This window comes from Oncorhynchus nerka, linkage group LG14, assembly GCF_034236695.1.
Source record: "Oncorhynchus nerka isolate Pitt River linkage group LG14, Oner_Uvic_2.0, whole genome shotgun sequence".
NCBI classification, from domain to species: domain Eukaryota; kingdom Metazoa; phylum Chordata; class Actinopteri; order Salmoniformes; family Salmonidae; genus Oncorhynchus; species Oncorhynchus nerka.
Genome location: NC_088409.1, coordinates 30317337 through 30344118, shown reverse-complemented (window position 1 = coordinate 30344118; position 26782 = coordinate 30317337). Strand labels below are relative to the sequence as shown.

At 41.8% G+C, this 26782-nt stretch overlaps 2 protein-coding genes across 5 annotated transcripts; one reads left to right on the top strand and one right to left on the bottom strand.

Annotated features, from left to right (window-relative positions):
- Positions 1-558: 558 nt before the first annotated feature.
- On the bottom strand, positions 559-10549 carry si:dkey-238d18.4 (TBC1 domain family member 15). Of its 2 annotated transcripts, none has more exons than XM_029679250.2 (10): positions 9948-10544; positions 8034-8219; positions 7699-7817; positions 7131-7234; positions 4600-4667; positions 4068-4214; positions 3855-3945; positions 2463-2611; positions 1903-2044; positions 559-1795 (listed from the first exon to the last, which is right to left on the bottom strand). In XM_029679250.2, the coding sequence occupies exons 1-10, from the start codon at positions 10243-10245 to the stop codon at positions 1633-1635; spliced, it is 1467 nt and encodes a 488-aa protein (XP_029535110.1). In that variant the 5' UTR covers positions 10246-10544; the 3' UTR covers positions 559-1632. The 2 variants fall into 2 exon arrangements, with proteins under 2 accessions (XP_029535110.1, XP_029535112.1); XM_029679252.2 differs by having other exon boundaries at positions 1677-1824; positions 9948-10549.
- Positions 10550-13746: 3197 nt separating this feature from the next.
- Positions 13747-19707, top strand: LOC115140852 (myelin-associated glycoprotein-like). 3 transcript variants are annotated; one of them, XR_003865300.2, is made up of 9 exons: positions 13747-14615; positions 15022-15396; positions 15498-15545; positions 15724-15762; positions 15952-15990; positions 18495-18606; positions 18763-18837; positions 18980-19058; positions 19379-19707. XR_003865300.2 is itself a non-coding variant. In XM_029679281.2 (8 exons), the coding sequence occupies exons 1-8, from the start codon at positions 14853-14855 to the stop codon at positions 19451-19453; spliced, it is 864 nt and encodes a 287-aa protein (XP_029535141.1). In that variant the 5' UTR covers positions 14664-14852; the 3' UTR covers positions 19454-19707. The 3 variants fall into 3 exon arrangements, 1 of the variants encoding a protein (XP_029535141.1); XR_010465752.1 differs by lacking the exon at positions 15952-15990 and having other exon boundaries at positions 14010-14615; XM_029679281.2 differs by lacking the exons at positions 13747-14615; positions 15952-15990 and adding an exon at positions 14664-14913.
- The last annotated feature ends 7075 nt before the right edge of the window (positions 19708-26782 follow it).

Below are 26782 nucleotides of genomic sequence, written 5' to 3'. Positions count from 1 at the left end.
TGCCTGCATGTGCCCATTCAGGGCTAGCCAACTAACTTTATCTGGTATAGGAGTTATCGGAATTGCTGTATGCCCTTTTCAGTGAATAAAAATAGAAATTAGAAAAGACTGTTGTATTTTCTCTCTACACGTTATCTTAATTCCTGTTTTATAAAAAAAAAGTGAAACAAGTTTATCTTGTTCAGAGTAAGGAGGTTTTCTCAGGGCATGTTAAATTTGATTCACATGGTCTGGGGGCTGTTCAGTGAGATAAGCACTGTGAGAAGACTACAGATATCTCCTACCAGCAGCCGGCCTGTGGATTCACATTCATTAGAAAAGCAGGACCGCAAGCAGCAAAGCACATTCTAGTTTGTACAGTAAATTACATGATGTAATGAATTTAAAGTATTTTGGAATAAATTAAGCATATTTTTTTTTATATATAGTTGTCTGAACCTTTCATAGCATGCTCCATGAAAATACTACCCTAACCATGAAAGCATTCACCAAGGGCTTACGTCAAGGTCACACTAAGGCTATTCTAAAAAGGTTAAATGAAGAAAAGATTCACACATCTTTAATGTCCCACAGTTTATTACATTTAACCCTTATATAATAACAGTCCGTACATACAATGACAAGCCTGTCCCTCCAACATGTGGAAACCTATTCTTCACTCTAACTCGCAGGTCGAGGAACTGAAATGTCAAGCAGTGAAACATCTGGAAATAATCCTCCTCCTCACTAGTGGCCTTCGTTTGTAAAGATTTTTTTAATGAATTGCTCCAAACCCAATTATACTCGGAATTACATGTTCACTATCTGCCTAAAAGCACTGGACACCTGAAAGTGACATCTCCTTCAATGGCAATTAGCTGGATCAGAATAAAACATTTAAATCACCAACAAACTAACATCAAACTTTCACTAAGCAAGATTGTGACAGACATGCTCAGAACTGAACCAACGAACAGCTACTCCTGTCACACAGGTCCACTATGACACATAGGTCAGCTGGCGTCCTATTTTATACCTTTAGAAATAGACTGACTAGAACAGGCATCCCCGTAATTATATTTCTATGTTTACCAATAGCAGGGAGTCACAACACATGCAAACTGTTGCTACATGTGGTCTTGATGTAGTTCCAAGACTTGTTTTCTTCCAGTAGTATCACATATTATATAGTTGAATCTCAGATCAAGGGTGAGAACACCTTTTGGCCACATCATAGTCCTAATTATTATATCATTGTGTAAACAGTGCTTTCTTCTAAACTCACCAAGAAAAACATAGAAATCAAGACGGCCAAACTCCAGGTGATGTAACCAATTCAGCGTTGCACACTTTTCTACCCGTTCATTGACACCTTTCTAAATAATAAATAGATATGTTTTAAATAGATAGAAATTAGCATAATCAGACACAACAACAAAGACAGTCCAAATTGATAGAATTGTTGGTAAGTAAGCAGCATCACTCACTCAAGGTAGATCCCACAGAAATATGAATGCTTCAACATTAATGGACAAGACATGTAAATAGCACACACTCATCTTAGGAAATATGTCCCTTGTTTTGAGTCCACCCCACAGTTACTACAGGTTGTAGCTGAATGTTCAAGAGGTTAAGTTAAAGACTGATCTGGGTTCAGGAGAAGAAGCTGCGGAGCTGGAACAAGAAGTGTCCCTCCTTGTTTTTACTTGTCCTGCAGCGGCCGTTCATATAGTCCCAAGCAGAGCGCTTACAGTAGTTGTAGAAATGCTCCTCTGCTTTCTTCAGGGTGAGGTTCAGGTCCAGAGTTCCCTGCAAACTGCACAGAGAGAAACACGGAGCGAAAGACTGATGAGTCTGGTTGTATTGCTTTGTAATGACAAGGCGAATATTTTTGATGATGGACAGACGCAGATACACACACACCTGTTGGTGAACTGGATGAGCTGCACATCGTTCCTACACCTCAGCAGGGCATCTCTGTTGTCCAATAATATGGTGGCACAGATGAAGAGTTCAAAGGTGAATTCTGTGTTGACGGCCTGTGCCTCAGACACTGGTTTATCCTCTGGAACAATCCCAGAGCATTCGTTACAACACAAACAAATCACAATAAGGACAACATACCATTGTTATAAGCAAATACAGAAGGACCAAAACGGGCTTCTGTAAATTCATATGACCAATTGTATGGACATATACACTACATGACCAAAAGTATGTGGACACCTGCTCGTCGAACATCTCATTCCAAAATCAGCACTCGGTGGTCCTGTTCTGTGAGCTTGTGTGGTCTACCACTTCGTGGCTGAGCCGTTGTTGCTCCTAAACATTTCTACTTGACAATATATTGTGTATTTGGAACCATGCTTTGCAGTGTTTATGTACTGTCACACATGTGACATGTCACTGACTCACTAGCCTGGAACTTGGAAGGATGGCCACAGGAGACCACGGTCTCACCTATACTGTGACTACGGTCTCACCTATACTCTGCCTGCGGGCGATCCTCTCCTGGTAGCGGGCGCGGTCCACCTGCTGGGAGATGAGCTCCAGGTGGTCACAGCTCAGGATCTCAAAGAGACGCAGGGCATCACAGTGCTCAAACTCCCTTTGGAAACCCAGTAGCAGCCATCTGGGAGAGGGGACACACATAAATGTAAGTATACACATTTCATGCAAATACACCCCTTCAAATTAGTGGATTCTACCATTTCAGCCACACCTGTTGCTGACAGGTGTATAAAATCGAGTACAGTCATGTAATCTCCATAGACAAATATTGGCAGTAGAATGGCCCTTACTTAAGAGCTCATTGGACTTTCAACGTGGCACCGTCATAGGATTTCACCTTTTCAACAAGTCAGTTCATCAAATTTCTGCCCTGCTAGAGCTGCCCCGGTCAACTGTAAATGCTGTATTGTGAAGTGGAAACGTCTAACAGCAACAACGGCTCAGCCGCGAAGTGGTAGGCCACAAAAGCTCACAGAACGTGACCGCCGAGTGCTGAAGCGCGTAAAAATTGTCTGTCCTCGGTTGCAGCTCTCACTACTGAGTTCCAAACTGCCTCTGAAAGCAATGTCACCACAATACATTTTATTTGGGAGCTTCATGAAATGGGTTTCCATGGCCAAGCAGCTGTACACAAGTCTAAGATCACCAATGCCATGCGCCGGCTGCAGTGGTGTAAAGCTCGCAGCCATTGGACTTTGGCGCAGTGCAAACGTGTTCTCTGGAGTGACGAATCACGCTTCACCATCTGGCAGTCTGGAGGATGCCAGGAGAACGCTACCTGTCCCAATGCACAGCGCCAACTGTAAGGTTTGGTGGAGGAGCCATAATGGTCTAGGCCCCTTAGTTCCAATGAAGGGAAATCTTAACACTCCAGCATACAATGACATCCTAGATGATTTTGTGCTTCCAGCTTTGTGGCAACAGTTTGGAGAAGGCCCTTTCCTGTTTCAGCATGACTTTGCCCCCATGCACAAAGCGAGGTCCATTCAGAAATGGTTTGTCAAGATCGGTGTGGAAGAACTTGACTGTCCTGCACAGAGCCCTGACCTCAACCCCATCGAACACCTTTGGAATGCCAACTGCGAGCCAGGCCTAATCGCCCAACATCAGTGCTCGACCTCACTAATGTTCATGTGGCTGAATGGAAGCAAGGCCCCGCAGCAATGTTCCAACATCTAGTCGAAAGCCTTCCCAGAAAAGGTGAGGCTGTTATAGCAGCAAAGAGGGGACCAACTCCATATTAATGCTCATGATTTTAGAATAAGATATTCGACTAGCAGGTGTCCACATACACTACATGGTATGTGGAAAAAGTATGTACTGCAAACACATACAAATGCAGTATATGCGTGTGTGTTGTGTACCTGTGACAGAAGGTGAAACTCTCCATGCTATCTGTTATCAGGTGGGTGTGGAGCTGAGGGTCTAACTCCTTCAGCAGTGCTGCCTCCAGCTCTGAGTGACAACAATCAAAATGTTAATAACATTACCTTATTATCAAGTCTACCATATTATTACACATGTACAGAGAAGACAGACAAATAAATAAAAAACAACAATTAAAACTAATAACAAACCTATCTTCCTGTGCAGGCCGTCAGCGCGGAAGTCCTTGGAGAACTTCTCCATGTAGTAGGAGAAGCTCCAGTAGGTGTCCACCTCAGAGTCCAGCACCTCCAGGAATCGGCTACAAAGGTCATTCATCCCCTGGGCATAGCTCACCTCTGACCCCCATCACATCAGCATGAAGAAAGTAAGTAAATAGTTACTTTAGCTTCCTACTAAGAATAAGGGGATAATCTGAACATGCGTGTAAATTTCTCATAAGTTATGCATTTACTTCCATAGCAGATAGGGGCGAAAACGTACACACACATTTGTCAAGTTAGGATTGTGTGACATGTTACTCCGCCAACATATATTTCTCCACTAGAGGGCTCTCTAACGAAACATCCTTTCAGTGGTTGGGTGACAACCGGCTCATGACCAGTATACAGTATTTGCAGCACTAAAAACTGAGATAGGCAGGATCAAAGATAAACAGAGAGTGAGAAAAGAAAGAAAGAGACAGAAGAGAAAGAGACAATAGGAGAGAGAAAGAAAGATTACCTGGGTGAAAAGCAGCATATGTGATGAGAATATCCCTCAACACCAGCAGATTGCCCAAACCTTCACCCCTGTAAAAGCAAACAAAACAAAATCACTAGGGTTGCAAAGGGAGAAAAGGTACTTTACCAGTACACTACTAGAACACTTTCTATGATTTTAGGTAATTTTCATAACATGTAACAGATAAAATAAGATGTTTAAATGTGACAAAGCTGTTAAACATAATCCTTAATAAAACCCATTCATTTATGAATACAGTTAGTATTTAATATGAGGGTTTCAGCATGGAATGTCCTTTATCTTTTTTTATATGCTTTTATTTACTATGGGTATGTCGATATGTCTTTGTTGTAAATGTTTTGGGGCCGAACTGGTGGCAGTTGTGAAAAAAGTAAATAGTTGGAAGAGTTGAAGAGGTAATTGCAAACAATGTCATTCTATTTAAGATGCTTTTTCTCCCATTATGTACGCCATTTTCTCCTGAACCATATGGTCTATCCACTAGAACAGGGTTTCCAGAACTCTCTTTTTGTTTTGCAACCCAACCATGTAAAAACAGTGATGTAATCAAAGGCCAATGTTGACTTTTTTTTTTAAATTGGGTCTATGGCAGTCTATTACAAATCAGTTTGATAGTACTTCAATCTAAAGGAAGTATGGTTTGAGGTGACAAATGCATCAGAAAAGTATTGGGAAGTTCAGAAGATCATCAGGCAATCATTTCTTATGGTATTCTGTGTAGAAAAGATCATTGATATTATTTTCCCCCCAGTCTGATTTAGAGCCTGGTCTTGTCCACTCTGTTCTAATGAGTCCTGCGCAGCTTGAGGGAAACAGAAGTCACATACGTATTCCTTATCTTTCAGTGAAGGGGTCATAATATTTTGTAGCTTAAACCGTAAAAGATGTTGAGACACATTTGTAGGAAGAAAACAGAAACTGCGCTGTTTATTACAACTGTATCTAGGAGGCTACTGACAGAACCCCAGTTCTACGAACCAAGAGCAATTATGATTATTTTTTCTTTCAGTCGCAACCCCTAGTTTGGGAAACGCTGCACTAGAAACTAATGGACAATATGGACACACAGATGTAAAGATTAAGAAAAGATCACTATTTTATATTATTTTTTTTAAAGTTACCATAGATAAAGTAATTTTGGTAATTAAATCAAATCAAATTGTATTTGTCACATACACATGGTTAGCAGATGTTAATGCGAGTGTAGCGAAATGCTTGTGCTTCTAGTTCCGACAATGCAGTGATAACCAACAAGTAATCTAACTAACAATTCCAAAACTACTGTCTTATACACAGTGTAAGGGGATAAAGAATATGTACATAAGGATATATGAATGAGTGATGGTACAGAGCAGCATACAGTAGATGGTATCGAGTACAGTATATACATATGAGATGAGTATGTAGACAAAGTAAACAAAGTGGCATAGTTAAAGTGGCTAGTGATACATGTATTACATAAGGATGCAGTCGATGATGTAGAGTACAGTATATACGTATGCATACGAGATGAATAATGTAGGGTAAGTAACATTATATAAGGTAGCATTGTTTAAAGTGGCTAGTGATATATTTTAACAGTTAATTTGACAAAATCTGATAACTTTGGTAAATTACCAGTAGTTTTGCAACCCTCGTTAAAACAAATAAGATCAAATAGACTGATACCTCACACAAAAAGACTGATCCTTAAAATGAGCAGCTACATGTAGCCTACTGGCTTTATATGGGTTGTAATGTCAAGCTAAAAAAAACGAACGTTGTAACGACACAGCCTTCTTATTCTAAAACCAACTGGTAGTCAGTGTGTCACTGCTTACACATGTTGACAGAACGAACACCTAAGGCCCTACTCCAATATGCCCTGTTGATTTAAGTGTTGAACTGTTTGTAGCCGACAGCCTGACAGAGGAGTTTAAACAGAAATCCTGTAAAGCTTCCTGTTTCTGTATTGAGCAATGTTCCCTGTAAAGGCATCAGCATGCTTTAGTTCGCCTGGCAGCTAGCCGAGCTCGGCTAACCGAAACCAAACTAATGTGATCACTTACTCCAATAAAAAACATCCGCTTGAAAAACGAGAAAAAAACGAGAGAAAAAAAAAAAAAAAGTGGCAAGAGTTGTGTTTGTCCATTTTGAGACGCCGTAGCCAGAGTACACTTCCTCAAAAAAGTCAGGATTATTTAAGGTAACTCAAGAAATCTGTCATTAATTTTGAGGATTTCCAGAAGAGATCTTAATCGTGCAATTTTGTATCTGACTAGAATGTTTGGTGCAGTATTTCTCAAGTGAAAGAAAATGTGCATGAGGACGAGTCATCTCTCATTGAATGACAACAAGCACTTCATTGAAGAATCCCTACTGGTGACCAATCTCCGACGAAGGGGCGTAGACTCTGGCTACAGACTTACTATTTGATCACCACAAAGTACTGAGAATTCATCGGTGAGAATTTCATTGGCGCTCTGTCTCTGTACAGAGACTGAAGTTGATAATGAACTAAAGCCACTCACGAGTAGTAGGGTAGGTCTCTGTCTGTCCGAGGCACGTCCTTGTCGATGATTCGGATGGCCTCTTGGAGCTCCTCCAGATCAAAGGTCACCCGCTCAAACAACACCTGGGTTCAGAGAAACAAAGATATTAGTGGTCAGATGGACTATGTCATCATCTCAGACTTCAGTCTGTAACATACTGTAGACTGTAAAGGTATGTAACAAGACATGTCAACCTCTGAGAGTGTGACCAGCTGTTAAGAGATTGTAAAATATAATAATATATATAATATTCAGTAATAAAATGACAGAGTGGATTATATTGACATGTTCATGACTAAAACACACAGTTTGTAGCCTAACACCCGTATCCTGGTGCAATATAAACTGACAACAGCCCCAAGCTAAATTACCTTAGTACATTTTCAACGCATAGCACTTCTGCTGAACATATTAACTATGAATAGTCAATAGGGAAGGTGTATGGTAATTTTGATCTCTTACACTCAAAAATGTAAAGAGGAAGAAGCAGTTAAACCATGTACTTTTCAGGGGGTTCTGTGTGTACTTTCTGAGGCTGGTGGTTTACCTGGGCCTGTAGCTCCAGAAAGGACAGCCTCTCCTTGACCTCGTCACTCTGGATCTGAGTCTGCAGCTGGACCCTGTCCTGCCTCACATCGAAGTACCGCACCGCTGCCACCAACTCAGCTAGAAACACACACAGGGAGGGAGGAAGAGAATGGGAGGCAGGTGAGCGTGAGTGAAGGAAGCAACTTTACAGGAGGAAACCAGGGAGAATTTACTAAATTGGTTGAGCTCATAGATTCCAGCATAAAGTTGATGAGTCTAGAATGAGGTGCTGAACAACAATAGATAGCAAGAGAGAGAGAAAGGAGTATAAGTTGATCTACATCCGGGCCCTACCATCGGTGCCATTTATACGCAGTCGGACGGCGGCAGGAAAAAGCTGCTGCCACTTCCTCTTCATGGAGTGGTAGCGGACGTTGAGCTGCTCCTGCAGTAGGGGGCGCTCCAGAGAGGTGGAGCTGCAGGGGTACATCCCAAACAGGAAACGCCACACCTGGCCACGCCCCGAAGGGGACATACCACCTAGACACATACAGCACAGGTTGAGTCCAGATACTTTACAATGGCTTCTTTCCTCCTGCGTGTTCCTTTTCCTCACTGATGGGAAACAACTGGACAGGTGAGAGAAGGACAGCCTCTCCACTTGGTGTTCTGGACTGGTAGGTCTCTAGCTTTTCAGCAGAGTTGACTCAGGTTATAATGTTGAGACAAGGACTTCTGCATAATTTTACAGGAGGGTGAACACTAGACTAGATCTCAAATTTAAAAGATAAGCTATTGGATCAATTGGCCTCTGACTAGATTTTTTTTTATTTTTTTTATTTAGCTAGGCAAGTCAGTTAAGAAAGAATTCTTATTTACAATGACGGCCTACACTGGCCAAACCCTAACGACGCTGGGCCAATTGTGCGCCACCCTATGGGACTCCCAAACACATCCGGTTGTGATACAGCCTGTAATCGAACCAGGGTCTGTAGTGATGCCTCTAGCACTGAGATGTGAAGCGGTCTAAGACACTACAACTCGGGAGTCGCTCTGGATAAGAGCGTCTGCTAAATGACTTAAATGTAAATGTGAGATAAAGTGGCTAATTTATTCCTTCTAGCGAATTAATCCCTAAACAAACTAGGCTTCTCAAGGAATGAGTGGCTTATAATGGTTAGTGTGCAAAACAAGTCTTGATCCCCAGCATGGAGACCTTTAGCCCCCTTAGAACTCTGACAGGGATCGTTATATAATGTTTTTGCACCATAGTCATTTCAGCTAATGATATCGCACCAGAGGAGAGAAGGAATGTGCATCAATGAAAGAGGGGGGGGGGGGGGGGGGGTCCATGTTCCTGATTAAGTGTTTTGATAAACACACAGTCACAGTAGTAACCCCTCTGTAGCAGTGTACCATGTACCTAGCTCACAGAACTCTACCTTTGGTGCATTGGAAAACTCATGACTCTCTCTGAGCTTTTCAGCATGACGAAGCCCTGGGGGTTCAGTGTTTAGTCAACCCTATGCACTCGGATTCCTACATCTTGGTCATATACTGTAGCTGTCCCCTAACCACTGATACATGGTCAGATATTTTGTCATCCCTAAATGGTTAAGATTATGATTGGTAGTTGATAATCTGATCCTAGATCTGATGTTAGGGTCCATTTTCACCTTGAGCTTGAAAACATGTGAGTGAAGGCCCTGAGTGTACCGGTGACTGCAACTTACTTATGGAGCATTGATGCAGATAGAAGCAATTAAGTATACAGTCCCCAGCTATTCACCCATTCATACACTCCCCTCTTGTTTTCCCTCGGGAGCAGATGTGTGTAGACTGTTGATGTCATACCCACAAACCATGACTGATGGATTTCATGTGAATCATGATTTTTCCTCCCTCTGTAAATAATCTGTCAGATCACACCAAAGGTCTTGACTGGTAACTGTAAAACCAAACCATTGTCGGTTTCTAAACGTCTTTGCTTGAGGCGTCTCAGTGAGGTTTGATTACATGGCTTTCTGGAGAATGGTTGAACTGTAGTGCAGTCAGCTAGCTCCTCGGGCAAACATCACTTGACTTCCTCTTGACTTGTAGATATTGATAGAGCAATATCTGGGAAACAATTTAACTTTACTTAATTTAAACTGGCACCAGCTTACTGGCCCATAATGTTTGAATATTAAATCAATTAATGTTGAATTATGAATTGGCAGTGATTCATGCCCATCAATTTCTCTTTAGGATATCGTATCCCATCCTTACCATTCTTGAAAATGTGCATCCGCAGCCTGGACTCGTCGACTCTCCCCTCTGCGTCCATAACGCCAGGTAATTCGAGTGGTGTCGTGGGTAGTGCAGGTGCGTTTACCAGTGATACTATCTGTTGGTTCCCAGACTCCGCCGTTACATTATTGACTGGTGAACTTATTTTAGTTGTCCCATGCTTTCCCTTTGTTTTAAGGGGAGTCCCATGTACTCCGTGTTCTTTGGCCGTACTTTCACGACCGGGAATATCGAGTGCAGGTGAGTGCTGTAGCCCGTTCTCCTGTAGAGTGTCCATGATGTATATTCTCACTAATGACACGAAGTGTAAAACACAAACATCCCTCCTCGTGAAAACGGTGTGCCCGCTAAATTTGTTTGTTATAAAAATAAAGTTCGTTTTACCTTCCTTTCAATATTATGTTTATGATGCGCTGCGCTCCGACTTTCAATGGAATATCCTTCAATACACAGGAGTTAGGACATTTCCCAGTTCAGGCAGGAATCCATGTTGTGTGAGACTGTTATGCTCTGCCCACTTTAAACCTCACGACCAAAGTTCTTCCTGTGAGTCAGTCATATGACTGAACCTTACTGTTTTGTGTGTGGCCTACATTCGGGTTTTTATGTCGGGTTGAAAGCCGCAATTCCTAGGCAACAGGAGCATTTTAACACCACCTAGGGGTTTTACAAGACAACTATTTCTACTGTATAAAGCTAGGCTACACATGGTCAGTCTGGCATAAGCGTTTGAAAGTGAAACGCCTTCATTCATATTCGTGGCTTCTTATGATGGACAAGGCTTACAGCTAACTAGTCTAAACTGCTCTTTTATCATGCTACACCCAAACCTAACTCTTCACATTTCCTCCCACACTATGATTTAAAAAATATTTTATTTATCCGTTATTTTACCAGGTAAATTGACTGAGAGAGAAAACGTTCTCATTTGCAGCAACGAACTGGGGAATAGTTACAAGGGAGAGGAGGGGGATGAATGAGCCAATTGTAAACTGGGGATTATTAGGTGACCATGGTGTTTTGAGGGCCAGATTGGGAATTTAGGCAGGACACCGGGGTTAACACCCCTACGATAAGTGCCATGCGATCTTTAATGACCTCAGAGAGTCAGGACACCCGTTTAACATCCCATCCGAAAGACGGCACCCTACACAGGGCAGTGTCCCCAATCACTGCCCTGGGGCATTGGGATATTTTTTTAGACCAGAGGAAAGAGTGCCTCCTACTGGCCCTCCAACACCACTTCCAGCAGCATCTGGTCTTCCATCCAGGAACTGACCAGGACCAACTCTGCTTAGCTTCAGAAGCAAGGCAGCAGTGGTATGCAGGGTGGTATGCTGAATGGAAGTGGTCTGTGAAATGCAGATTCAGTGCAATACTAAAAGTACAAACTAATACAATATGTTGGGCCTTTTTCCATTAATGAATTGAATAAGTACTTAACATTTTTTAAATTGAACCTTTATTAAATCCTCCAAATGAAATCTTTAAGAACTGATTGTGAGGCTTCCAAGCACTATGATGACCAACAGCTTCACTGCCAAAAAGGAGAAAAAGAAAAGTTGCATCTCTGAAGTATTCTCTTCTGCACCTTAAAAAAACCAAAATAATTTTGAAAACATTAACTACAAAGGGAAGGTCAACATCATCTGTATGATAACGTGATACATTTTTGAGCAATACAATAGTAAGGGAATAAATGTGATATTTTTGGGCCTAATATGTGAAAAATGTTGTGTTACCTGGGATAACTGAGGTAAATATTAACCCATAAGGTGTGTGTGTGTAGCCTCGCTGAGCAGGAGTCTTGTCCCATTGCCATGGTACTGCTTGTCCTTCCCATTGACGCAGCACTGCAGAGTGCAGAAGTAATAGCCTATGTCATTCAGCTCTAACCAGGTCATCAGGAGGCTTGTATCTGTTGTGTTCAGGTCGTAGGTTTTCTGAAACCTGCCCTTGAATCGGGGCAAGTCACCCATCTCCCTCCACACCTTCCTCTGGCCATGTGTGGCCGTGTTGATGTACCACTCTGTCCTGCAGCCAGTGATCAGCTCCCCGCTGTCCGACATGACACGGCATCCCATGGAGACTTTCTGGCCCAGTGTGCTGGTCACCACAGGGTTCTGGTCCACCCATACACGGCAGAAAGCTTGATGAGGGACTGGACAACAGAATAGACAAATACTTGTGACAAATATTCTCGTTATGGTATAATTAAGCAATAAGGACCAAGGGGGTGTGGTATATGACCAATATAGCACGGCTAAGGGCTGTTCTTACGCACAACGCAATGCGGAGTGCCTGGACACAGCCCCCTTAGCCGTGGTATGTTGGCTATATATCACAAACCCCTGAAGTGCGTTATTGCTATTATAAACTGGTTACCAATGTAATTAGAGCAGTAAAAATACATGTTTTAACATACCTGTGGTATACGGTCTGATAAACCACAGCTGTCAGCCAATCAGCACTCAGGGCTCAAACCACCCATTTTATAAATAACTAGATTCCTGTCAAGAGGATGACTTTCTTTGCCATCAAGACAAAAGAGTGAAACTAGATGCACCTGTTTAGATCTCTCCTATAGTTAACATTGGGGTTTGTGTCTGCCAACTGCACAAAACTCAATTAAAACCCAAACAAGATAAAACCATTACCTTTGAGAAGGATGATCACAATTAGGACAATGTGAAAGGTAGTCATTCTTTAGCATGTTGTATGATACTAAAAGTTTCATCCAGATAAGAGATTCAGAGAAGAAATATACTAAATTTGTCATTAAAGTCTTACCTTATGCCCCCAAATAGTACTGCAAAACAATTACAATAACCAACTTTACTTCCTTAAGTTCATTTCCTGATGCTCTACCTACACTCTGAGGTTTAAAAAAATATATAGATATGAGTCAAACCCACTGTGGTTTCCAATGTAGGTTTGTGTGAGCAAATGTCAATTGGATGTGGATATCAGAAATACTTAATGTGTATGTTTACATCATTGACCTTGCAAAGGCCTAAACAATATAAAAGTGGTTTTGTTTTCCTACTTTAAAAGTTCCAGAGAGGGGTGAGCGAAAGAAAGAGAGGGGTGAGCGATAAAGAGTTGAGAGAAAGACAGAGAGGTGTGAGGGATAGAGAGATCGAGACAGGGATGAGAGAAAGGCAGAGAGATTATATGAGATAATATTTTTCTGCGTTCCTGATCATGCGTCAGTTACATTCATACTCACTACCCCACAATCCCCACCCCGTGGTAGCCCCTCTCTAGTAGAACACCATGTACCTAGCTAACAGAGCTCTACCTTGTGTGCAATGGAAGCCTCATGACTCATTTTCAGCATGACAAAATCTCTTCAGCAACCACAGGTTAGAGATGATTGTGTTTACAGTTCAACACTGTATACCCTGTGTCATATCTCTCTTTCTCATATCTCCCTTACTGATAGAGATAGAAAGACTCATCAGCACATTTGGTTCCTTGAAAGTTGTGGGAATGTACATTTTTAGTTACCCATTGGTTCTGGGAACGAAGCCATACGTTTCCTGACTGGTAAAACGTTGTTTTTTAAACGTTCTGTTAACGGAAGAGAAAATGTAGCCTGTTCTGGGAATGTTAATTTTTAGGGTACAGGGAGGTTCTGAGAATGTTTCATTTTGGAACCCTGAAAGTTTTCCTGGGAGGTTTTATTAACATTTTGAGAACAAAAATGATAGGCTATTTGAAGGTAATTAAATAACATTCTGAGAACATGTTTCAATAACACTGTTGGCCTAGTTTGGGTTAACTGTTTTGAACACATGGAAATTCATTTGTTTAGGGATTTTTATTGTTATAGCAAGGCATCGTTGAGATTCAAACCTATGATCTTCTGTTTTCTATTCATGGAATTAGTCCACTGCGCCACCAGGATGTACAAACAGGCCCAATTTCAAAGGGAACAAGCGCTCATTAAGATTAGGTGTCGATAGAAAGAGTTTTGTTGACGTTGAGGACGGAATGTTTTTACATTTAAAAGATGTATTTTGGTTTTTATGTAAAGTTTTCTTAATGTTCTGAGAACATGACTTTAAATAGAACCATGAGGAATACCTGCAGAAAACATTATGTTGAAGTACTGAAATTCCCACAGAAGAACGTTGTTTCTTAACATTCTCTGAAAGTTCTGAGAACTTGAGTTTAATAGGACCGCGAGGAAACCTGTAGAAACCGAAATGAAATTCCCACCTAAGAAACATACGGTTCTCAAAACGTAATGTGCCATCTGGGTATCCTGCAACGTTCCCAGAATGTTGTGGGAAGGTTGTATTCAAAATAACCATAGGACAACCACACTCTCACCAAGCTCTAAGAAACATATGGTTCTCAGAATGTTATGTGCTAGCTGTTTCTCAAGTAATTAGCCAACAGTCACCTTCAGTTTACACATTTACACAAAACTTCCTCTAATTCCTTTTTTTTCAATCACCATCATTGTTAAGTAACAGGAAATATACATGCAACACTTTTGACACCACTCTCGTTATAACTGCTTGTCACTCATTTTATTGGAACCAGTTGGCTTTTAAAATGTGTGCCGGTGCCATGGTCACTGCTGGTGTTTTCCTTGGACCTGTAGCCTCCTGTTTGGGCACCTCTTTTCACAACACAGTGAGTATCCTCCGTAGATTTGGGTTTTTATTTTGTTGTTGCTGAACCAACATTATTTCCCAGTGCTTTACAGTCTATGCTATGCTTGTTGGTCAGTGGTAATGTTGTATTTGGTTGACACAATTCTGATGGGAGTGCCATCTGACACCAGGCATCTTTAACACAACATGTAAACGATATTAGGAATCTGGTGCGTCATTAGTTAGAATTAACTTTCAAATCTCTCTGTTGGACCAGATGAGCCCATTGATATGGATTGAGATTATGCTAATTTTGTCTCAGGCCTCTGGCACTAGTGGTATGTGATTCATTTGTATGTCAATATGCACTCAGTGTTTTTTTAATGCTATGTCTAAACAACATGAACTGAATAATCCTAATACTTTTGTTGTTAATTCAAACACAGGTGTGGATTGGAAAGCTGATTACCCGAAGGTTGTTTTTACCAATAAGGGAGATGATGTGACCATTCCATGCAATTTTACCTCTCCCCCGTCCCCATCTAAAGAGCCTATCCAGGCCTACTGGAAACGCCTGGGAAATACTAAACTTAACATCAATGACAATGACAAGAATGAATTCCTCTATCACCCCAACAACACATTTGTCATCAAGAGTTTTCAGAACAGGACCAACATGACAGGAAATGTCACTAAGGGAAACTGCTCCCTGAACATCAAGAGAATTGACGAAGGCGACATGGGGCCCTACTACTTGAGAATTGCCACTGGAGCCAACAACTTCAGTTTTATTAATGAACTTGTCTACATTAACGTATCTGGTAAGCAGTAGAGGATGCAATGTAAAGTGCTTTTGTTCAGTGAAATGGGTCATTCATTTGATATGGAGGAAACTAATCCCTACTGTATTTTTTCCATTCAGGAACCTCCGGGACTATTTCAATCATACCAATGGACAAGTCAAACACAGGTGAACTATTCAGCTTAGAATTTTCACATACACACAGAATTTGAACTGTTTTTCTGAATCAGATATTGGTTTACTTTAGAAATGACCAGTGAACCTGCCTGACACAGTTGATAACAGCAATAACAATGTATTTGTCAAAGTTAAAAGATGGGCTGAAGTTGTTTTGTCTCCTTCTCAGTTGATTCCACAACTACAGTCCCACTAGCCACCACAGAATGTAAGTAGACTCTCAGGGCCAGTTTCCCAGACCCGCATTAAGCCTAGTCTTGGACTAAAATGTATGCTATATATACAGTGCCTTCAGAAAGTATTCATACCCCTTGACTTATTACACATGTTGTTGTGTGACAGACTGAATTCAAAATGGATGAAATATTTGTTTCTCTCTCACCTATCTACACCACAGGAGGTTGGTGGCACCTTCATTGGGGAGGACAGGCTTGTGGTAATGACTGAAGCAGAATTAATGGAATGATATCAAATACATAAAATTTAAATCAAATAAAATGTATTTATATAGCCCTTCGTACATCAGCGGATATCTCAAAGTGCTGTACAGAAACCCAGCCTAAAACCCCAAACAGCAAGCAATGCAGGTGTAGAAGCACGGTGGCTAGGAAAAACTCCCTAGAAAGGCCAAAACCTAGGAAGAAACCTAGAGAGAAACCAGGCTATGAGGGGTGGCCAGTCCTCTTCTGGCTGTGCCGGGTGGAAATTATAACAGAACATGGCCAAGATGTTCAAATGTTCATAAATAACCAGCATGGTCAAATAATAATAATCACAGTAGTTGTCGAGGATGCAGCAAGTCAGCACCTCAGGAGTAAATGTCAGTTGGCTTTTCATAGCCGATCATTAAGAGTATCTCTACCACTCCTGCTGTCTCTAGTTGAAAACAGCAGGTCTGGGTCATGTAGCACGTCCGGTGAACAGGTAGAACAGTTGAAACTGGAGCAGCAGCACGGCCAGGTGGACTGGGGACAGCAAGGAGTCATCATGCCAGGTAGTCCTGAGGCATGGTCCTAGGGCTCAGGTCCTCCGAGAGAGAGAAAGAAAGAGAGAATTAGAGAGAGCATACTTAAATTCACACAGGACACCGGATAAGACAGGAGAAGTACTCCAGATATAACAAACTGACCCTAGCCCCCGACACATAAACTACTGCAGCATAAATACTGGAGGCTGAGACAGGAGGGGTCAGGAGACACTGTGGCCCCATCCGATGATTCCCCCAGACAGGGCCAAACAGGAAGGATACATCCAACACATGGTTTCCATTTGTTTGATGCCATTCCATGTACTCCATTCCAGCCATTATAATGAACCAACCTCCACTCAGCAGCCTCCACTGATCTACATGCATTACTCCATATTGAGAAAGAGAAAACATATTTTTAGAAATGTATGTAAAGTTATTGAAAATGAAATACAGAAATATCTTTAAATATTCACACCCCTGAGTCAATAAATGTTAGAATCAGCTTTGGCAGTGATTACAGCTGTGAGTCTTCCTGGGTAAGAGCTTTGCATGCTTGAATTGTTGATCCTTGCTAGACAGACATTTTCAAGTCTTGCCATATATTTTCAAGCCGACAAAACTGTAACTAGGCAACACAGGAACATTCAATGTTGTTGTGGTAAGCAACTCCAGAGTATATTTTGCCTTGTGTTTTAGGTTATTGTCCTGCTGAAAGGTGAATTTGTCTTCCCGTGTCTGGTGGAAAGCAGACTGAACCAGGTTTTCTTCTAGGATTTTGCCTGCGCTTATCTCTATTCTGTTTATTTTTATCAACAAAAAAAACTCCCTAGTCCTTTCCGATGACAAGCATACCCATAACATGATGCAGCCAACACCATGCTTGAAAGTATGAAGAGTGGTACTCAGTGATGTGTTGTGATAGATTTGCCCCAAACATAATGTTTTGTATTCAGGACATAATGTACTTGTTTGTTTTTTTGCTAACAGGATGCATGCTTTGGAGTATTTTTATTCTGTACATGCTTCCTTCTTTTCACTCTGTAATTTAGGTTAGTATTGTGGAGTAACTACAGTGTTGTTGATCCATCCTCAGTTTTCTCCTATCACAACCATTAAATTCTGTAATTGAAATCACTTCCTCTCTGGCAACAGAGTTAAGAAGGACCCCTTTATCTTTGTAGTGACTGGGTGTATTGATACACCATCCAAAGTGTAATTAATAACTTCACCATGCTCAAAGGGATATTCAATGTCTGCTTTTTTTACCCATCTACCAATAGATGCCCTTTGCAAGGCATTGGAAAACCTCCCTAGTCTTTGTGGTTGAATCTGTTTGAAATGTACTGTTTGACTGAGAGACCTTACAGACAGTTTTATGTGTGGGGTACAGAGATGAGGTAGTCATTCAAATATCTTGTTAAATAGTATTATTGCACACAGTGAGTCCATGCAACTTATATGATTTTTACTCCTGAACTTATTTAGGCTTGCCATAACAAATACTTATTGACTCAAGACATTTCAGATTTTCATTCTTTATTAATTTGCAAACATTTCTAAAAACATAATTCCACTTTGACATTATTGTGTATAGGCCAGTGACACAAAATCTCAATTTAATCAATAAAAAATTCAGGCTGAAACACAACAAAATGTGGAAAAAGTCAAGGGGTGGGAATACTTTCTGAAGGTACTGTATCCATTTCAAATCAAATATTTTGAGAGAGGGTCTCTTGATTTTGCATTGGGAGGCAGGTTGTCTAGCAGTTAAGAGTGTTGGGCCGGTAACCAAATGGTAGGTGGTTCGAATCCTTGAGCTGTGAAATATCTGTTGATGTACCCTTGAGAAAGGCACTTAACCGTAGTTGCTCTGGATAAAAGTGTTGACTAAAATGTAAAAAAAATATTAATTTAAATGAGTAATGGAATGAATAAATATTCATCAGTCCTAATCAGAATGTTTTTCACAGTGTGTGAGGAAGCGCTATCCACGACCATATATATTGCCACCACGGTCCCAGTGGTTGCAGTTCTACTGGTTGCTGTATTGGGGATTGTTTGGTTCTTCAAGTACAGGAAAAGGTGGGTCTGGTTGATGGGTGTCCCCAGAGGGATGCACTCAAGTTTGACTGACATTGATCAATTTCTATAGCAACATGATGTCCTCTGCCTTCTATTAGTCATTGCAGATACATTTTACTCACATTCGCTAACATAACAACTAATTTGATTTTCTAGGTCCAGGTGTGTCACTATGCAAGTGTCTGGATATTATGCTAATTTCACCATGACTCCAATGGCCAAACCTGAAAGGTATGCTTAAAACTATGAAACATCCTTCAGTAAATTGCTAGTTTGACATATTTCAGTTTTACTTCTGAATGTTACTCTAAAATATGTTCTTTGATTTGACCTACAGTGTCAGTGAGATACTTGTCTTCCCCTATCTCCACAGAGTCAAAATTACAAAGAAAGATAACACCCAAGTTCCTCCTCCAAGGGTCATTGATGAGCCCGTCTATGGCAACGTCCAGGTACATTACAGCACCCTGAGCAGATCTGTTTTAAACTGACAGTACTCTTTATAAAGATAGTACATGTAGACTGTTGATAAGTCATCAGCTTTGGACCTAATGTTCTTTACCCACTGGGCACACACTGGTTGACCCAATGTTGTTTCCTCGTCATTGAAATGACATGACAATGAAGCAACGTGAAATAGATGTTGAGTTGACGTCTGTGGCCAGTGGGTACTATATATGTTTAGCATGTTGGCCATTTAGTGTTGTGCTCATAGCTTCTTGATAGACCTTTCCCTACCTTCCCTGCCTGATTTCTCCATTTCTCTTTACAGGATCCAAACGATCCGATGGACAGTATGGATCAAATGGACAGTGTATATGCAAATGTGGATCATGTAAAACAGTGATGAGGCTGCATCTCAGATTTCGTCACTGTTTAATAATACTTGTTGAGTGTGTGCGCGCGTGTGTGTTTTTATCCTGATTCTTTTCTTGTCAAAAGGCAGTTTACAGAGTGTCAGCCCTCATTTCTCACATCCTGTTTGACTTTCACTTGGTTAGACAATAATATGTGCAGCTTGTTTGTTAAATGTAAAATACATAGTTCAGTATGTAACTATTTTTGAAAGGACTGGCTTTCAAATAAACATACTTACTGAGATGATATGCTACCGGTTGTTTGATTCGATATCAAAACAATTCACACAAAAACAGCTCTCGCAGTCCTATATTGATAAGCATTCGCAACTAAACATAATGTTTGTGCTGAGTTGGACAGAAACATAATGTCAAAAAGCTATGTTTTTTGACAAAGGCTTTCTGGGTAGTCATGAGTGAATGAAGTCATACACATGAGATTCACGTGTCAAAGTGAATTAAGTTTTTAAGTTTTGAATGGTTGAGTGTTAAGTTTTCTATGTTGCATATGTGAACAAACTGTATCTGATAAGAAACTTTGCAGACAATAACTGCCATTGTTAGTTGTTTTAGGCCTTGATATATAGGCCTTGATTTTGGTACTCAAATGCAACGTCTCAGGGTAAGAGTGGGTGAATCTCTGGCATATTACTGGGCATGAACTAAGGAAACACAGAAAAGGTACTTCTGCATTCTTATTTTTTCAGTTCAAACTCATACATTGTATTCTGTGTTTGACGAATGAGAGCTGTTCCAATTTCCTTGGTTTTAGGATTTCATCTCTACGGCATCTGTTTTAATGCATTTCCTCTCTTTTCTTCCACAGTCACCTGTGATGGAGCTCAAACTGCTGTTTCCTGTTTTGCTGTTATATGGTACCTCCTTAATTTCCTGATAATATTACAGCAGTCATGTTTGTGCAAGCTGTCTATGTACACAGGATACAGGAAGGGTATCGTTTAACTCATGATTGACTTCAAATCAAAATCAAATCAAATTTATTTATATAGCCCTTCGTACATCAGCTGATATCTCAAAGTGCTGTACAGAAACCCAGCCTAAAACCCCAAACAGCAAGCAATGCAGGTGTAGAAGCACGGTGGCTAGGAAAAACTCCCTAGAAAGGTCAAAACCTAGGAAGAAACCTAGAGAGGAACCAGGCTATGTGGGGTGGCCAGTCCTCTTCTGGCTGTGCTGGGTGGAGATTATAACAGAACATGGCCAAGATGTTCAAATGTTCATAAATGACCAGCATGGTCGAATAATAATAAGGCAGAACAGTTGAAACTGGAGCAGCAGCACGGCCAGGTGGACTGGGGACAGCAAGGAGTCATCATGTCAGGTAGTCCTGAGGCATGGTCCTAGGGCTCAGGTCCTCCGAGAGAGAGAAAGAATTAGAGCACACTTAAATTCACACAGGACACCGAATAGGACAGGAGAAGTACTCCAGATATAACAAACTGACCCTAGCCCCCCGACACATAAACTACTGCAGCATAAATACTGGAGGCTGAGACAGGAGGGGTCAGGAGACACTGTGGCCCCATCCGAGGACACCCCCGGACAGGGCCAAACAGGAAGGATATAACCCCACCCACTTTGCCAAAGCACAGCCCCCACACCACTAGAGGGATATCTTCAACCACCAACTTACCATCCTGAGACAAGGCTGAGTATAGCCCACAAAGATCTCCGCCACGGCACACGGGGGGGGCGCCAAACCAGACAGGATGACCACATCAGTGAATCAACCCACTCAGGTGACGCACCCCCTCCAGGGACGGTATGAGAGAGCCCCAGTAAGCCAGTGACTCAGCCCCTGTAATAGGGTTAGAGGCAGAGAATCCCAGTGGAAAGAGGGGAACCGGCCAGGCAGAGACAGCAAGGGCGGTTCGTTGCTCCAGAGCCTTTCCGTTCACCTCCCCACTCCTGGGCCAGACTACACTCAATCATATGACCCACTGAATAGATGAGTCTTCAGTAAGGACTTAAAGGTTGAGACCGAGTTTGCGTCTCTGACATGGGTAGGCAGACCATTCCATAAAAACGGAGCTCTATAGGAGAAAGCCCTGCCTCCAGCTGTTTGCTTAGAAATTCTAGGGACAATTAGGAGGCCTGCGTCTTGTGACCGTAGCGTATGTGTAGGTATGTACGGCAGGACCAAATCAGAGAGATAGGTAGGAGCAAGCCCATGTAATGCTTTGTAGGTTAGCAGTAAAACCTTGAAATCAGCCCTTGCTTTGACAGGAAGCCAGTGTAGGGAGGCTAGCACTGGAGTAATATGATCAAATTTTTTGGTTCTAGTCAGGATTCTAGCAGCCGTATTTAGCACTAACTGAAGTTTATTTAGTGCTTTATCCGGGTAGCCGGAAAGTAGAGCATTGCAGTAGTCTAACCTAGAAGTGACAAAAGCATGGATACATTTTTCTGTATCATTTTTGGACAGAAAGTTTCTGATTTTTGCAATGTTACGTAGATGGAAAAAAGCGGTCCTTGAAATGGTCTTGATATGTTCTTCAAAAGAGAGATCAGGGTCCAGAGTAACGCCGAAGTCCTTCACAGTTTTATTTGAGACGACTGTACAACCATTAAGATTAATTGTCAGATTCAACAGAAGATCTATTTGTTTCTTGGGACCTAGAACAAGCATCTCTGTTTTGTCCGAGTTTAAAAGTAGAAAGTTTGCAGCCATCCACTTCCTTATGTCTGAAACACATGCTTCTAGCAAGGGCAATTTTGGGGCTTCACCATGTTTCATTGAAATGTACAGCTGTGTGTCATCCGCATAGCAGTGAAAGTTAACATTATGTTTTCGAATGACATCCCCAAGAGGTAAAATATATAGTGAAAACAATAGTGGTCCTAAAACGGAACCTTGAGGAACACCGAAATTTACAGTTGATTTGTCAGAGGACAAACCATTCACAGAGACAAACTGATATCTTTCCGACCGATAAGATCTAAACCAGGCCAGAACTTGTCCGTGTAGACCAATTTGGGTTTCCAATCTCTCTCCAAAAGAATGTGGTGATCGATGGTATCAAAAGCAGCACTAAGGTCTAGGAGCACGAGGACAGATGCAGAGCCTCGGTCTGATGCCATTAAAAGGTCATTTGCCACCTTCACAAGTGCAGTCTCAGTGTTATGATGGGGACTAAAACCAGACTGAAGCATTTCGTATACATTGTTTGTCTTCAGGAAGGCAGTGAGTTGCTGCGTAACAGCCTTTTCTAAAATTATGAAGAGGAATGGAAGATTCGATATAGGCCGATAGTTTTTTATATTTTCTGGGTCAAGGGTTGGCTTTTTCAAGAGAGGCTTTATTACTGCCACTTTTAGTGAGTTTGGTACACATCCGGTGGATAGAGAGACGTTTATTATGTTCAACATAGGAGGGCCAAGCACAGGAAGCAGCTCTTTCAGTAGTTTAATTGGAATAGGGTCCAGTATGCAGCTTGAAGGTTTAGAGGCCATGATCATTTTCATCATTGTGTCAAGAGATATAGTACTAAAACACTTGAGCGTCTCTCTTGATCCTAGGTCCTGGCAGAGTTGTGCAGACTCAGGACAACTGAGCTTTGAAGGAATACGCAGATTTAAAGAGGAGTCCGTAATTTGCTTTCTAATAATCATGATCTTTTCCTCAAAGAAGTTCATGAATTTATCACTGCTAAAGTGAAAGCCATCCTCTCTTGGGGAATGCTGCTTTTTAGTTAGCTTTGCGACAGTATCAAAAAGGAATTTCGTATTGTTCTTATTTTCCTCAATTAAGTTAGAAAAATAGGATGATCGAGCAGCAGTAAGGGCTCTTCGGTACTGCACGGTACTGTCTTTCCAAGCTAGTCGGAAGACTTCCAGTTTGGTGTGGCGCCATTTCCGTTCCAATTTTCTGGAAGCTTGCTTCAGAGCTCGGGTATTTTCTGTGTACCAGGGAGCTAGTTTCTTATGAGAAATGTTTTTAGTTTTTAGGGGTGCAATTGCATCTAGGGTATTGCGCAAGGTTAAATTGAGTTCCTCAGTTAGGTGGCTAACTGATTTTTGTCCTCTGGCATCCTTGGGTAGACAGACAGAATCTGGAAGGACATCAAGGAATCTTGAGGACTTGAGCCCAATGACTTCTCCAGTGATCCATGGGGTCGAGTCTCAGGTCAACAGATGTCCCAGGGGGTCAACATACATTTCAGGTGTACTCATACATTCAGGTACCCTCCCACATGGACACACATCACAGATTATAGAGGCACCTGTTATACCCTCTCCTGGTGGGGGAAGGTCAACAAATATCTAGAACCTACAGGAGAACACCAGATGGCCCCAGAGTTTGCACCCAGATCCTGGGAGACCTGAGCAAGGGAAACTGCATCCTGAGGATCGATAATGTTCAACACGATGATGTTGGACCGTTCTGTTTCAGGACTGACATGCCAGAGTACAACCAGTTCTCCTTTGTTAGTAACATGGTTTGCATCAATGTGAAAGCTGGGTAGGCCTATGTTTATTTGGTTGAGGATTTTTTTGTCTATCTGTATCCTGTTGAATTGTTAAACGTGGCTTGTGCCTTTCAAAAGGCCATATATCAGTTTTTGACTAATTGTTCAATGGATGCTTTTCTTCTGTGTCAGGCTGTCCAGTCCCCTCTTTGTCAGTGAGGGAGGAGGTGAAGGAGGGGGAGGTGGTATCTGCCTCCTGCTCTGTGTCTCACTCCTGCCCATCTGATCCTCCTCTCCTCACCTGGAGCCACTCTGGAACACCCAGCATCCAATCACAGCAGCATACCAAGGGCCATTGGGAGGTAACATCATCCATGACCTTTACCCGCACCATCACTGATAACAAACCAACCTCTGGACAGTGAACAGCTCGAGACTCTCAATGTCAAATGTCACTCTCTATGTCAAAGTCCTGTATAGTATACATGAGAGTGGTGATATTTCCTGACAATGTTGTTCCAAACCAAGTGGTGTGGCAGCTGTTGGGCTGAACAAACAAACTCATGATTCTTGCATTGTGGGAAAGAATGACCCAGTCAGTGGCTCATCTGCATTGTCAGTGGCGATTTTAACATGTAAATCTTGGTGGGGCAAACAAAACATTAAAAAAATGAAATGAATGCCAGCAAAGCCACTACAGTATACAGCACAAAAACAATAAACAATAGATGAATTGCACTATAACTGTGACAAACTGTGCCCACAAACTGTTAGGGCCTACATAAAGCTGTCCCAAAAGCAGAGTCCCAAAAGTGGTCCCAAAACCTTACCACTGCTACACCTTGCTAACAACGAAACAGCAAAACAGTTAATTCAGCCTTATTTACTGCCTTTAAAAAAAAACAAAGCTGATATGGCTGACTTGCTTAAACAAATGTGGTTTCTGACTGACTATTGAGATGTACAAACTATGGCATAAGGGGACGACAAGCGGAAAAGAGGCAATCCGTCATTTCAATTAAGACATTAATGAGCGAGCTAGGACGGACGTAGTCAAAATAACTATTTGTTCAGCACTTTTGAAATGTACGGTGACAGAAATCAACATGGGCCATTCTTACAGTGTTCTCTCTGTACACCAAGTCAGGAACCGTAGGGTAAGTAAAGGGGGAATATTAGTGGAGGGGGAGTTTGAGCATAAGGACAATACAGCGGGGCAAAAAAGTATTTAGTCAGCCACCAATTGTGCAAGTTCTCCCACTTAAAATGATGAGAGAGGCCTGTAATTTTCATCATAGGTAGACTTCAACTACGAAGAAAAAAATCCAGAAAATCACATTGTAGGATTTTTAATGAATTTATTTGCAAATTAGGGTGGAAAATAAGTATTTGGTCACCTTCTGGCTCTCACAGACCTGTAACTTATTCTTTAAGAGGCTCCTCTGTCCTCCATTCGTTACCTGTATTAATGGCACCTGTTTGAACTTGTTATCAGTATAAAAGACACCTGTCCACAACCTCAAACAGTCACAATCCAAACTCCACTATGGCCAAGACCAAAGAGCTGTCAAAGGACACCAGAAACAAAATTGTAGACCTGCACCAGGCTGGGAAGACTGAATCTGCAATAGCTTGGTTTGAAGAAATCAACTGTGGGAGCAATTATTAGGAAATGGAAGACAAATGGAAGACACTGATAATCTCCCTCGATCTGGGGCTCCACACAAGATCTCACCCCGTGGGGTCAAAATGATCACAAGAACGGTGAGCAGAAATCCCAGAACCACACGGGGGGACCTAGTGAATGACCTGCAGAGAGCTTGGACCAAAGTAACAAAGCCTACCATCAGTAACACACTATGCCACCAGGGACTCAAATCCTGCAGTGCCAGACATGTCCCCCTGCTTAAGCCAGTACATGTCCAGGCCCGTCTGAAGTTTGCTAGAGAGCATTTTTATTTTACCTTTATTTAACTAGGCAAGTCAGTTAATTAAGAACAAATTCTTATTTTCAATGACGGCCTAGGAACAGTGGGTTAACTGCCTGATCAGGGGCATAACGACAGATTTGTACCTTGTCAGCTCAGGGGGTTGAACTTGCAACCTTCCGGTTACTAGTCCAACGCTCTAACCACTAGGCTACCCTGCCGCCCCAGAAGAAGATTGGGAGAATGTCATGTGGTCAGATGAAACCAAAATAGAACTGTTTGGTAAAAACTCAACTCGTCGTGTTTGGAGGACAAAGAATGCTGAGTTGCATCCAAAGAACACCATACCTACTGTGAAGCATGGGGGTGGAAACATCATGCTTTGGGGCTGTTTTTCTGCAAAGGGACCAGGACGACTGATCCGTGTAAAGGAAAGAATGAATGGGGCCATGTGAGATTTTGAGTGAAAACCTCCTTCCATCAGCAAGGGCATTGAAGATGAAACGTGGTTGGGTCTTTCAGCATGACAATGATACCAAACACACCGCGCCGGCAACGAAGGAGTGGCTTCGTAAGAAGCATTTCAAGGTCCTGGAGTGGCCTAGCCAGTCTCCAGATCTCAACCCCATAGAAAATCTTTGGAGGGAGTTGAAAGTCTGTGTTGCCCAGCAACAGCCCCAAAACATCACTGCTCTAGAGGAGATCTGCTTGGAGGAATGGGACAAAATACCAGCAACAGTGTGTGAAAACCTTGTGAAGACTTACAGAAAACGTTTGACCTCTGTCATTGCCAACAAAGGGTATATAACAAAGTATTGAGATAAACTTTTGTTCGTGACCAAATACTTATTTTCCACCATAATTTGCAAACAAATTCATTAAAAATCCTACAATGTGATTTTCTGGATTTTTTTCCCCTCATTTTTCTCAAATTACAGGCCTCTCTCATCTTTTTAAGTGA

What these genes read in the sequence shown, in the direction of transcription:
- si:dkey-238d18.4 (XM_029679250.2), bottom strand. Translation starts at nt 10,245, where the DNA reads ATGGACACTCTACAGGAGAACGGGCTACAGCACTCACCTGCACTCGAT. An exon ending in AGTTTCACCTTCTGTCACAG is followed by an intron (nt 2,612 to 3,854) that starts GTACACAACACA and finishes CCCCTCTCCCAG; the next exon opens with ATGGCTGCTACTGGGTTTCC. An exon ending in CGCCCGCAGGCAGAGTATAG is followed by an intron (nt 2,045 to 2,462) that starts GTGAGACCGTAG and finishes GGATTGTTCCAG; the next exon opens with AGGATAAACCAGTGTCTGAG.
- LOC115140852 (XM_029679281.2), top strand. Translation starts at nt 14,853, where the DNA reads ATGAGCCCATTGATATGGATTGAGATTATGCTAATTTTGTCTCAGGCC. An exon ending in TCAGGCCTCTGGCACTAGTG is followed by an intron (nt 14,914 to 15,021) that starts GTATGTGATTCA and finishes ATTCAAACACAG; the next exon opens with GTGTGGATTGGAAAGCTGAT. An exon ending in TGTCTACATTAACGTATCTG is followed by an intron (nt 15,397 to 15,497) that starts GTAAGCAGTAGA and finishes TTTTCCATTCAG; the next exon opens with GAACCTCCGGGACTATTTCA.